The sequence below is a fragment of the Hypanus sabinus genome, chromosome 15 (assembly GCF_030144855.1).
Source record: "Hypanus sabinus isolate sHypSab1 chromosome 15, sHypSab1.hap1, whole genome shotgun sequence".
Taxonomy (NCBI): Eukaryota; Metazoa; Chordata; class Chondrichthyes; order Myliobatiformes; family Dasyatidae; genus Hypanus; species Hypanus sabinus.
The window spans coordinates 50842251-50856656 of NC_082720.1; the positions used below are offsets into that span (position 1 = coordinate 50842251).

Here is a 14406-nt window from a genome sequence, read left to right on the forward strand (position 1 = left end):
ACACTTAAGAAACATACGTATTTCAATAATTAAACCATTGCGTTGCTTAGTAATAATTGTAGTTTTCATTGGGGCAGGGCCTTTCACATGTTCCATGATGCTCACTTCATCCTTTAAAATAGAGGATAACGTAGATGGAGCTCATCAGCCTGGGAAGGCTGTCCATCTAAGAGAGGGAAAACTCTGATTTCAAACCTCCACTGCCTTGCGGTCATACCAACTTATGGGAAAGGCTTCAGAAGAAAACCCTGAGGACAAATCCGGAGCTGGAGTCCCTAATGCAGTCCAACGTTGTCTTCAACCTCGCTCTGGCAACTCCTGCAACTTCACTGGTACCAAGCTATATCGGCCCTTGCCTTTCCCTTGGACAACATCGGTAGTGTAACGCGGGGAGACTTGCTGCTTGGGCAACTGCCAGTCGTCCATAAAACCCTGCCCAGGCCTGTGCCCTGGAGAGGACACTCCAGCGTCACCTCAGCAAGATGGTGCAAGACTTTCCACGCGCAGATCCATGAACTCGTGAGACTAACGGATGCCATCCATCCTTTAAAACTGTTCCAATCGTTGACCAATTGTAGTCGACGCTTTTCCAATGACGGATGGCGTTTCACCTCTTTCCGATTGCTTTATTATTTTCACTCATGATCGTTTTCCATCAATGGAACAAACACTGGATTCAGTAGCTGCCGCGGACGGCGGGTGCTGAGCTCCCCCAGGTCCTAAAGTCCACCCACACTGAAACAGGTTAAATGAGACAAGTGGGGGCTGTGCTGACTGGAACGGGGGCAGGGGTGTAGGGCGAATCTTGCTAAGAAAAATTTAAGCCAAATACAAAGTTACACACTCACATCGTTAACGGCAACTTGATCAGATTTAAAATGGCAGACAGCGTTCTCCTTCTTCGAGCCGATGAATTTTTAATAGGCTTTTTGGCAGGCCATTCACAAGTCGGGGACTGCCTGTATGCGTCGCTGGTGAAGCAGCTAGTGCAGACAGGAAGGCAGCTAGGATTTTCCTGCAACACTCTGACGGTCAAATCAAAAAGGACAAATTCCTCCCGAGCTTGTCTTCAATGTGGATGGATACTTACCTATTTTGGAAAAAGAATGCCTTCTTGTACTTTCATCTCCCGAGAAGAGAAACATGCATTTTGGTTCAGGATTGCAAAGGACCAGTTAACTTTCTTGCTAGGAGGCTATGCTGAAGGTGACCAAGTTAAAGCCTATGATTGTGTAAGACTCTGAAATACCATTCTGAATGTCCACTTACATAGTTTTAATGACCCTGCATAGCACTGATTTACAGCACTCCACCTCAGTGGAACGCATCCTCACCATTAAGTGGGGTCTGAATGTATAAACACAACATAATGAGAACAATTCGAACAAGCCAACCAGGAAAAAAAAAATGACAATTTACTTCCACATGATTTAAATCAAGAGCGTATTATGCCTTACTATACACCATAAATAGGATCTCTATCTTTAGTGGTAAATACTTTTGCCAAGTGGAGGAAGATCTAAAAAAATGGAGCTTTGTCTATATGCATGTCATTGTAGTGTACTCCAGGATCAGATGCATAGTACCTCAAAAAAACATGGGCTTTGATTCCTTCTAGTAGAAAGTCCTGTGAGTCAGTGCTGTAACACAGGGGCGTAAAAGATCAAAAATAAATATTAATGTTCTAGCAGGAAAAGTTGCGTAACAGTATTTTTTCCTATGTAGAGAAGCATGAAAGGTAACTAATAGAAAGGCAACACACACACAAAGATAGGCACATGAAAGAAAGAAAACTAGAAGTGTTATAAGCTATCTAGTAGTGCAGGGTTAAATTTATCAGAGTAGGTTTGTACAAGATGGCTCCTCTGTAAATGATTTGGGCCATGACAACAACTTTTGGTGAGAAAACATAACCATAGTTTAGCATTAAGTTAGTGGACCAATGTGACAAGATAGTTAAGTGGATCCTGTGCCAATTGAATAGAAAATCATCCAATGCACTCTAAGAACGTATTATCACACAGTAGCATTCCCACTGAAGAGTTTTCAGAACTCAGCCAGAAAAAGCAATAAAGGGATTCAAGCCTTCATTTTCTCAAGGTGAGAAAATTCAAGCAATGTTATGTTAGAATGTCTCAAATGGGAGGAGCATAGTGAATTGAGCGTCTATGCAAAAATAAGGTGACCCAGTTTCCAATTGGTTTCTGCCATGTTCTCCAATTTACTGTGTCACACCTAAAGGTTTCAAGGAAGAGCCAAATGAAATTTGATGGTATGGCAGAGGACAAAGAGGAGAAAAGGGAGAGGAGGAGAGGGGATGAGAAAATGGAGGGAAGGACAATGGAATAAAGACATGGATGCTTAATAGCCTGTGTGGACTTGGTAGATCTGCTTCTGTGGTGTAATCATTTTCTGTTTTGTGTAGCTTTAAATGATTCAGATTTGGAGCAACTAATTATTATTGCTTGTCAAAGGCATCCAGTCCATTTTAAAACTAAGTTTAAGATGTACCAATCTTTCTGCAAAAAGTGTCAAGCATTCAAAGATAAACCTATTTAATCCTACCATTCAACAACCAATGACCTAACAATACCTCAATTACGCTGCCAAAACTTATTCAAATATTTCTCTTTTCTCATCTATTGTTTCATTCCAAGTACTCATGTCCCACAAAAATATTCATAGCTTCTGTATTGTCTCCAAACTAATGGTGGGTAAAAGAAAATAAACCATAGTTTTCATTCTCAAAACAGAGTGCAAGTAAAGATGACTTCCTGATGTTTGAGTGGATAGGCTTGGAGTTGATTATGAGATCATTAAAGGGCTTCTGACAAAGTTACTCTTCAACAGGAGAAATGGTTGGGAACAAAAGTAGCAGACCAAAGTTGACCAGATGATGAAGACAACTATACAAAGAGCTGAGAAAATGGTGAAAAGTCGAGTAGTTGGGGTGGGAGACTTTCAACAAACTGTTTTGGTGAGAAACTGAGTATCAACTAATTTTGCATTAACTATAGAGAGCTTGAGATCCTTTACAGAGAGTGAGGTGATAATCAGCCTTAAATTTTACCATTTGACAAAGTGCTCAGTGATTTAAACTGTGCTCAGTAAATTATACTGTGATGCGTTTTGCTAAAATATTTAAAACCGTTAATTTAAGCAAAAAGCTTTTAAATTATATTTAATTTCTTTCCTCACCTTAACAAAACTCATGCGAATGGTACACATCTTGGTCAGTTCATAAACTGCTTCAAAGCCGTGATTTACAGATTGAGCTAAGAGCTGAGCAAACTCTTGATTGTTGAATATCTTCAGGCTGCAACCACTTGGTATTTTACAAACTGTGGTAGGATGAAAGCCATGGTGGTAGTTGCAATTTCTGCTCTGTACAAAAATGCTGCTGTCACTGAGACATTCAGCGTAGACTTCACCTCCCACATAGTACAAGTGGACACCTATTGAAACAAATACACTAATTATTACAATTACAGAATTACATTATCAGTTACTGAACATAAGATTCACCTTTCCATGAGAATGAGCAGCTTGAAAGTTTAGCTAGGGGGATGCAGGGCAAAAAGGAAAACAGAAAAGGCAAAGATGCAAAAAGAGGATATTCTTCAAGGGGTTGGTTGACCATTTGTTCCAAAAGAAGCAGAAATTCATTCAACAGTCAGCTGACCAATGATTTTACAGTGAAAAAAGACATAATGAAATCTGTGCACAAGGGCAGGGATCATCTTAAACTTCTGAAATAAACAATGTCGCTTTGCTAAAGCACCTCAATTGTTTTGCAATAAAAAAAACTTGCTCGTCAAGAAGCCGCATACAATTTTTATGCCAAAACTGCCATATGAGGAAACAACTCAAAAAAAAACACACAAGAACATTTTAAACATTTCTATTCACGAGCTACCTAAACTTAAAAAACATTTGTCACGAAACGTTAAAGCTTATAATAGGTGATACATGGAAATGATTGCCAATTTTCAGCTCAGCCAGGAACTAATTCCATCCAATGACAACACAATCTAATCTTGTACCGTTTGACATTTCTAGTTATAAGTTTGAAATTTAAGCATACCTTTACCAATATGCCGCCTGGTGTTCTCAATGGTGGAGTTGCGGTTTACATTGGAAAGAAGACCAAGACAGAAACGATTTTTGTTGTTAGATGGATCAGTAAATCCATCCACTAAAACACTGGTAGAGGAAGCATGGAAAGCCTCTCCAACTCGATTATTTAGCTCATAGTAAACAATGGAACACCAGTGCTTTGGCTCCTCATAAGCAACAGGCTGAACATCTGAAATAAATCAAGTAGCAGCAGATTAAAATGAAGGGTTTAAAATTTTATTTATAGATGTAACACAGCGACAGGCCCTTCTGGCCCAATAACCCACACCACCCAAGTATACTCAACTTGACTAACCACAGACCTATGAAATATGGGAAGTAAACCAGAGAACCTGAAGAAAACTCGCACCGTCACAGGGAGAAAGTACTACTCCTTACAGAGAGACAGCAGAATTAAAACTGGTTCACTGGCACTGTAATAGCGTTATTCTATCATGCTGCCCTTCATGTGAAGCAAAATGTTTGCTTTGTTCTTTCTTCTACTACTTCTGCCACACTAATACAAAGTTATTACATTTGGGAAGGTGGAAAGCCAACTTCTTGAATTGATAGTCTCTCAAGTGAAAATATATTCATATTATGCACCGCAGCTTTCACCATCTCCAGTGGGATCCTACCACAAACAGTTTCACAAACCAAACTTGCATTCCACTTTTTCCATGTTATGATGCTCTCAGTCTATTGTAATTGTTTCCGATTGTTCCAATGGTCATTTCTACTTTGGAGTGACTTATCTTTTGAGAACATTTTTCAACCTTGTTGCAATGACTATGCTCCCAAATTCTTTCCAGATGATGCAGCAGTGACGAAGGTAGTTGAGCTACTGCCACACAGTTCTAGTGATCAGAGTTTAATCCTCACTGCCAGTACTATCCATGTGAAACTTACATGTTATTGGTGACTGAACAGTGTCCTATAGGTGCTGATTTTCTCCCACATTCTATGTGCATGTGAGTGGTTTGATAATCAGCCTCTAAATTCTCTCCCAGGGATGGCTAGCCTATGGCACATGTGCCAAAAGTGCCACATTGGATGGTTAGAAGTGGCTCATTGCACCCCAGCGATAATAATAAAAAAAGTAAGCCTACTCATGCAAAAAGTATTAACCAAAAGCCGATCTGTCAAAAAAAAATCTGTAACAGGAATTCAAGTAGTTTAGAGCTAGAAATGGGTTTTACTGAGAATAAATTTAAAACTAGGCAATTATTTTTAGTGATTTTATTATTTTGTGCACATCTTTTGGCAAATGTTATCTTTTTTCACATTAATCTGTTTTCAATTTTAAAAATATTCAATGAGTCAAACTAGGAAAGGAGGACTTTCGCTCTGTAATCATTCCATAACTGTTCAACACACGTTTGAAACTTGTTTGACTGAGGCGCCAGGCGTCTGCACCAGTGGTGTGTTGCAGGTTTTTGCCAGTCAGTTTACAATTGACACTCGTGTACTACGGAGTTGTGCTTTATTTGTCCTTCGTGAACATTTGCAGTTTTGTACTTTTTCAAAAATTAAGCCTTGTTTTTACATTCAGTTACTCATCACAGTGCAAAAGAAAAGCAGAAAGTGATAGTAAGCATGAATTCAATGAACAGTGGGAAAATGAGCTCGTATTTATAGCGGGCCCATCAGGAAAACCATTGTGCATTGTTTGTGAAAACACTTTCTCACATAATAGAAGACATGATCTTAACAGACACTACAAAACACAACATCAGACTGAAATTGAAGGAAAACTGAAGTTAGTACTTGGGTCTGAGTTACAGAAAGAACGTGTGATTAAGAAAAAGGAAGAAATCAAAATACAAAATATATTTGTTAAAAGCTCAATAAGCTAAGTTTATCTTGTTTTATATTAAATCAAAATATCATGTAAAAATGCTAAATATGTCTATATTAACATATTTTTACAAGAATTGAATGGGGGTACAAGAGTTGTACGGCACATCTGAACTCATGCGTGAAAAAAATTGATGCATGGAATGTAAAAGGTTGGCCACCCCTGCCCGAGAGTATTGTTCAAAGTATAAAATCCTGAAGCCTGCAGAGTCCCTGCTGTTCACCAGTGCCATCTTCTAATAACAAAAGCTAAGTAGTAGAAGCTAATTGGTAAAAGCTGGGGGAAATATGAGGGAAAAAATAGAATTAGCAAAGGATTAGTGTAAATGGGTTCTCGATGGTCAGTGTGTAGTCTGCGGATTAAAAAGACCCATTTCCATCTGTATAACTGATACTTGCTCCACTCCACTTGCCGTATTTTCAAACCAAGTCCAGGGTGAGAAAGGTAGAGGAGAAACACCTCCGGAACAATTCAAATCTTTCTGCCCCTCAAATCATTATTAATCCAATAAAGACCAAGATTTAAATCCCCAATAATCAGTTTATTGGCTTGGAATAACATGTCCCACCAAAACTGCTCTTAGTGCTTAGTGATCTCAAACCCTCTCTCCTCATGTTCCACTTCACAACCTTTCATCCAAATACTCAAAGTCTTGGCACCAGCAGTGATCTGGGATTACCACTGGTCTACTTTCTTAAACTCTTATAATCTGCCTGCTAGACCTCAAAGCTTTTAATACCTTCCTTCAGAATACTGGTACAGATATGAACCACAACTTGAGTGTTCATATTGACATTTCAGAACGCTTTGATGCCACTCAGTGACATTCTTTTTCCTAATGTAAAAACAGAAAATGCTGGAAACAGTTCAGTGTTTGTGGGATGAGAAAAAGAGCAGCCATTTAAGGCTGGTGACATTTCTTCAGAAAAGTCTATATCATTGCTCTGAAATAATTTTTTTTTTAAACTTTTATTTCATGATATAGTACAAAGCAGGCCCTTCCGGCTCAACTAACTGCGCTGCCCAGCAACCCACTTATTTAATCCTAGACTACTCACAAGGCAATTTACAATGTCCAATTAACCTACTAACAAACTTTTGGATAGGTACATAGAGCTTAGAAAATTAGAGGGCTATAGGTAAGCCTAGTAATTTCTAAGGTAGGGACATGTTCGGTACAACTTTGTGGGCTGAAGGGCCTGTATTGTGCTGTAGATTTTCTAAGTTTATCTGGGAGGTCTATGAAACGTGGGAGGAAACCAGAGCACAGGAGGAAACCTACCCATTCAAGGGGAGAACATTCAAATTCCTTTCAGACGGTGTTGAAATTGAACTCTTGAAACGTGAGCTGCAATAGCACCACCCTAACTGTTATGCTACTGAAGTGCCTTTTCTCCACAGATGATGCCCAACCTATACAATATAAACATTAAAAATCCACTCTTGGAAAAATGGTATAACAGTATTACAAGTTTCTTAATTTTGAAATCTTACCTCTGGTGGAGATAATAGGAAGATTGGGAATGTTAGAGGTCATCATGACATTCCCTGTATCCATAGGTTGTGTACTGTCTTGATTTATCTGCTCTTCTGGTGGCATGTAAGCAGGCGGAGGGGTGTCAGCTGGGTAAAGAACATTCAAGGCTTAGGATCATACTAGAGCTCAAATCAAGCTTTAAAACCACTCAGTGCAACCAGTGCTGATCAAATTGACTTGCATATGAAGTGAAGATCTGTCACACTCTAGACATCAGCATCATTGAGGACAAAAAGTCAAAGAAGAAAATATTACATCCAAAGCCTCAGAACGTTTACTTAAGAATTTTTTTTAAATTAACAAAAATCAAATGCAAAGAATGCAGGAAGCACATTTGAGTCCAGATAAAGACCAAAATATAGGAGAAAAGTCAGCTTCATTCTAGAAACTACAATAAGAGGATACGATCTTGCAATTTTTTTTTTGACTGCAATTAATTAACGTTACCTATATCCCTGTGGATGCTACACTAGAATCACATATAATATGGGAAATAATCTACTGTAAACCTGCAAGAGCAGATGGTTTGACCCTGAAAAATTCCAAATGATTCTGAATCTATATAGACTTTACACAGGACTTTAAAATTTACAGCCAACTTTGGAAGTGTCATACATTACAGTACAGCAATTAAATCACTGATTTCAATTTCAAGATTCCCAAATTAATTAAAACTCACCTACAGATGTTGTACAATTAAACATTCATTCATTGCTTCCAATATTCGAATTTCTTTACCACATGGTCTGCAATGCAGATTTAGAGTTCAATTTTTTTTTTACTACACTTTAGCTACTTGTGACTAAATGGGACCAAGGATTAAACTGAAAGCTGAAGGCATTGTACATTAAACATCACCAGTATATAGAAACACAACTGATACACAAGACAGATGGTCTGATTTTGTAAGTTAATAAACCAAGAATATTAATTTTCCAGAACTGCCTAGGGAGCACATTCTTTTATCAACTATTTTCAGTTGTCTCATTAACTACACCATCATTAAGATTAGAAACAAGGTTTTTTCACCAATCCTTCTGTTCCAATGAAGCAAACCTGTGGTAAAATGGACAAAATCCAAACATGAAAGACTAGGCTGATAAGCAGCAAATAATATTTGCAAAACAAGTGCTGAACTTGATTTCCAGCAGAAAATGCACCCAAAAGTTAGTTAAATTACTATCTTCAAATCTACTATCAACACCCCAGGGAGTCACTGTTAAACAAATTCAGATGCCATGATTACTACTCCAATTTCAATGCAATCTTAAGCCAGCAGCTCAGCTCAACTCCAGTTCAAACATTATTGATACAAGACAGAAAAAAGATTAAGTTATCATAGAATGTTCCTAAACCCCCAAAGTTGCATCATTTTTTATATTTTGTGCCATGGTACAAGATTTTCAGTTTAAGTTAGGTCTCTTCTATTGCTGTCACTAATTCTTTAAGTCTTGGTATGGAAACCTATAACCAACTAGGGAAAAAGATGATAAAAATCATTACTCATTAATTCCGAAAAAACAGCAAACAAGCACATTTTTAAAATGTGACAGGGCTGAATTTGAAAGTCTGATGTTGATTAAACAGTGACAATGACTAGGAGTGCAGAGCTTAAATCTTGCAGATTCAGGAAAACAAGTAATTTTTCCACAAACATTCAGGCTTCATAGGCTGCAGGAACAGGTAACAGCATGCGCCACATCACACCTTAAAACATACTTTCAATTCAGAAGCGTGCTTAAACATATATTTTTTGCTTTAACAACACTTATCATGGGAATATATCAAAATATCTTAAAATAGGCATTTTTATACAAGTTTCATGCTATTTTAAAATACCTTGATGCCTGATCAAACGGAATTGCAAGACTTTCCTCAAAATAGTTTCATTCTTCAAAAACATTCCAAATTCAACACTTAATTTTTAGCAGTTGCATTTAATCAAAAGCTTATACGATACAAGGTTATATTGGATTTTGCACACATTTAAAGATACTCTACAAAACTCGTTATGCACTTCCATCACTTCTATTTTATATTTTAAAAAATCAATGCGAAGTTTAAAAAGAATTGCTATTAAGAAATAACACCTATCTTTTTAAAAAATCATACAATCATATTACCTGGCAGCTGGAAAGGACTGCTTGGCCCAGAACTGGCAGGAGAGCTGGGATAGGTGCTGCTGGCTGGTGATGGAGGGTACGGACTATTTGGCGAAATTGGAAATGGATTACTATTTGGCTGTTGGAAGGAATCCGGAAATGTGGCATTATGCGGCATATGAGGTTCGTTATGACTCAAGTTACGAAACTGAACAAGAAGGCTGTGTTGTGGGTTAAACTCACTGTGCCTTGGAACCAAGACTGGAGGCAAAACTAGAATTTAAAAACAAAAAAGGTAAAATTAAGCATTGTCTGCAGCAAAAATTTTGCTATTTTGAGAAACATGATTAACTGATTACAGATCCAACTTAAATTTTAAGTATATAAATGCAAAATACTTACCATATAGGACCTTCCTTAAATTCTTCAGTCACATTAATGACAATATAAATTGGCGCCACAACCATATCAGATGGATGATTCTATTTAAACTACAACTGTAGTTCCATTCTACACTTCACACTTTTTGTTAGCTGCTTTACCTTCCCTTTTCTGTAACTTCCCCAAGACCTCAGGCCTAACTTTGAGTGTGCAACAGAATGTCAATTATATAGTAATTTATAATTACGTATATCACTCAGCAAAGGTCAAGTCTTCAAATAAAGCACAAAAGAAGTATCACACTTGCTCTAAATCTAAAAGAAATAATCTCGTGCGGGTCAGAGAGCATGATCGGTATACCTCCATCCAGAACTTACGCAAGTCAGTTCTAATGTAAAGCCATCAATCTGACACTTTCGCTCTTAACGGATGTAGACCACAGCATTTGAAGCCTCTAATTCAAACAGTGTACATTATTAATAGTGATAATTAAAATCTCCCTCCACAATTATAAAATAAGAAAAACCAATCACTACAAATGCAAACAGACACAAAATGCAGGAGGAACTCAGTAGGCCAGGCAGCATCTATGAAAAATAGTAGTTGCTGTTTCAGGCCAAAACCTTTCATCAGAACTAGAGGAAAAGACAGACTACAAATGTGAAAATGTTTGAATAAACGAATATGGTTAAGACTAGCAAACAGCAAACAACTGCATTACATTTACAATACATTACACTATGCTTGTCAGCAATTAACATTTAAAATATTATTCAAATCAGTATCCTTCAAATACACTAGCTACATTTCATTTACAAAGCATCTCCCCCCCTTCCGTCAAACAATTTTCAGTTGTATTTAGACAATACATTCTATTTCCTTCCAAGAATTAACAGAATATTATCAATTTTAAGTAAGTCCTTGCAAGTATTGAAATAATGATAATACCCCAGAATGCTGAGTGAACACAAAGGAATAGCTTTAAAAGCCTTTGTTGAAATATTGCAATACTTTGTTTTACATCAGCATAAAATTTCATGTGGCTATGTGCATTTGAACCACATAACCCGTATAGATTAGTTGACCTTGCAGAAAAAGCAGTATTTAATTTACAATAAAAATGGTTGTCAATAGTAATTTACCTCCAATCTAATGGAAATTACTATATACTAAATATGCAGATTTTTTAAACCAAAACCTTTGTTAAATCAGACTACTTACTCTGCCAGTACTGAAACTTGACAATTAAAAAGTCACTGTACTTGAACTTAAGTGTTTCCATTTGCTCATTCTAACAATGCTGTACAACATTAAATAGTATACTTTACACAGCAATTTACAGGGGATGAACTTCAATATTAAAAATGAAACAATTTTACTTTCTTAACCACTCAATTTCATAAAACACATTAAAAAAAACTTCCTAAGCTCAGTTACTGACAATATTAAAATGTCAAGATAAATTCTTGAACTACAGATCTAGGACAGATACATGACTGAAGACTGAAACATAACAGATTTTGCAATACAGGTATTAGCTGCTGACCTGGCAGTCCATCTAGATGTGACAGCCTGCAGTAATGCTTCTATACGCCAGAAAGAAATTAAGTATTTGGCCACAAGTTAACCAGACAAATCACTTTTTAAAAGGCACTTTGCTAAATCCTTTGGCAAGGAGAAAATGGCCTAGATTTTGCCCTTTACAATTATTTGCTGCAATTAGTAACCAGAACAACGGAATTAATGTTCTATATATCTTTAGTAGATCATTTAGCCCCTCAAGTCTATAATATTTTCCATTCCAAGTTTTCCTGTATTTTCTCCTACATCATGCCTGCTCTACTATTCACTAAAATAATGGCTAATCTTTTATCTCTGTGGTATATGTCCACACAATCAGTATACTCCTTGATCCCTCAGCAACTAAATTTTAGTAACCCTCTTGCATAGAGAATTCCCAAGATTCCCTGTCCATTGGGTGGTGATATTCCTTGCCTTGGTCTTGAAAAGACACCCATTTGACAGTTCCATACCTTGGCAAGGCACCACACATTTACCCTATCAAGTTCTCCAAGGTATTGTCCTTCATTATTCTAATCTAGTCTGTTTAATTACTCCTTACAGAATAACTTGTTTCCCTGAATTCACAAACTATTCTTACAAATATGGACAGCAGAGTGGCACAGAGGTCCTGCCTCAGTTCCACCTCCAGAAATGTGATCAATGCCTTAGCGACAGTTTAATTCTGATAAATATGAGGTGATGCATTTCGTGACTATCAATGAGGCTAAGACATGGGACAGTCATGGGAAGTATTGAGGAACAGAAGGATCAGGTTGTACAAGCCCAAAGGTCCTTGAAGTTGGCAATGCAGGTAGATAATGTGATTAAGGAGGCCTTCATTACTGGGTACATCAACGACAAGAGCAGAGGCTACATTGGACCTCAGCTAGAGTAGTTAGAACATGCAAGAGAATGGATATTCACCAGGATATTGTCTGGGTTAGTCTGTTATGAGGACAGACTGGAGAGCCTGGGTCAATCTTTTTGGAGCACAAGAGCTTAGGAACGGACATGATTGAACTATATAAAAATTGTGGCATATAGATATGGCAGACTGCAGAAAATGATTTCTCATATCAAGAGTAGATAAAACCAAGACAGTTCCAGAGTAAGGAGTTGTAGAGATATAGAAAGAATCTTTCTCACCAAGGTGTAGGCAATACCTGGAATACGCTGCCTGAAAGAGCAGTGTCAACAGAGTCACTGACACAATGTAAGAAATGTCCACACAAGCACATGAACTATCTAGCTATAGCAAACTATGAGCTAATGATGAAAAACAGGATTACTACAGATGGGTCGGCATGGATGTGGTGACATGATTGTCCTGTTTCCTAGAATATGACCCAGGTTCAATCCTGACACTTGCCATCCCCCCCCCCCCCCCCCCCCCCCACCTTCTCTTCCTCCTGTTACTGTGCAGTCTGCACATCCTACGGGATTGCATGGGTTTCCTCTGACACCCCTAAATAATACAACCGAAATTAATTGGCCACCAGTGTGAATGGTAAATCTACCCAGCTCTAACATGGCCTTCCAGATTATGGCTTAATTCCACTGCAAGTTACAGATTAACATCTACACAATAACAAAATACATACAACTTGTCATGCTTTCGAGTACATACCTGGACTTTCCACTCGCTTATAATGATAAGGATTGATGCAGACCTCCTTCTGTTTTGATCCGAATGGAAATTCACATATATCTAACGGCTTCAACTCATGATGACTTTGAAGATCCGGCCAGCGCCATACACGGCAATAAATAACGTGCGGCAACCCTTTCCTGTGAGATACCTGAAGACGCCCATCTAAAGATCGTGGGATGGTGACACATTTGCTGGGCTGACCAGGACTGCTTAATGCCTTTTCCAAATCTTCCATGGCTCCCTTTTTCTTCTTCAACTTCTTTACCAGAGCATCAACTGCTTTCTCTGCCCACTTCTCCTCTTCATCCCCTTGCTTCCAGCCCAAAAGACGTTTTACAGCTGGGCTGGTAAATGAGAATAGACTTGCCATCGTCATTGTGAAGAGATTAAATGGTATCAAATCACACTAGCTTCTAGGGCAAAGTCAGCAGCTGCGAGCAGTAAAAAAACCTATTAAAAATAGCCACCGTTTTAGCAGAGGAAATTTCAACCAATACAAAGTGAAGAAGCAAGTATTCCTTCTTCAGCCTCGATAATTGTCTTTTCACTATTTTTACAAAATTGAGATCTGGATGTCGGAGTCTTGGCTTCCTGCTTCCTCAGACAACAGCATCTGGGAGGGAAAGGAAAATATGTAAGGATCTATGAAATAAAGATGAACTCCACTTTGAAACCACAGAACACTTTTAGCCACCATTTGCAAAGAAATTCTCCAAAATTCTGACAAACTAGTAAATGCAGTGTCAAACTAAGGGGAAGATCAGTCAGGACTAAAATGAGAGGGAAATTTTGGTGAAATGAGACAAACATCCAAGGAAAGCAACTCTACTCCTCACTTATAAAAATATTTTACTGCAAATTTCCTGATGAGACTATCTGGAATATTCTGTACAGTTCTGATAACCTTATACAGCAGTGGTCCCCAACCTCTGGGTCACGGACTGATACCGATCCGCGGAGCATGCAGGGGTGCAGCAGGTAGCCGGGACGCACCCAGCACATCTTTAAGAAAAAAGCCGAAATAAACAAGCTAATTAATTAGGTGCCATCCGGCAAGTAATTAATTAGCTTGTTTATTTCAGCTTTTTTCTTAAAGATGTGCTGGGTGCGTCCCGACTACTGCTGAACCCCTGCACACTTCACGGATCAGTATCAGTCTGCAGTCCGGAGGTTGGGGACCACTGCTATACAAGGAATA

The 14406-nt window shown here is 38.1% G+C and overlaps 1 protein-coding gene across 1 annotated transcript in view; it reads right to left on the reverse strand.

Moving 5' to 3' along the window:
- The window catches only part of smad5 (SMAD family member 5), a 48962-nt gene that overhangs the window by 3542 nt on the left and 31014 nt on the right, over positions 1 to 14406 (reverse strand). Inside the window, exons 2-6 of the mRNA XM_059990388.1 lie at positions 13185 to 13821; positions 9635 to 9886; positions 7469 to 7597; positions 4085 to 4306; positions 3199 to 3455 (exon numbers count right to left, since the gene is read on the reverse strand). Coding sequence (XP_059846371.1) covers positions 3199 to 3455; positions 4085 to 4306; positions 7469 to 7597; positions 9635 to 9886; positions 13185 to 13584 — 1260 coding nt within the window. The 5' untranslated portion in view covers positions 13585 to 13821. The remainder of the gene's footprint in view (positions 1 to 3198; positions 3456 to 4084; positions 4307 to 7468; positions 7598 to 9634; positions 9887 to 13184; positions 13822 to 14406) is intronic.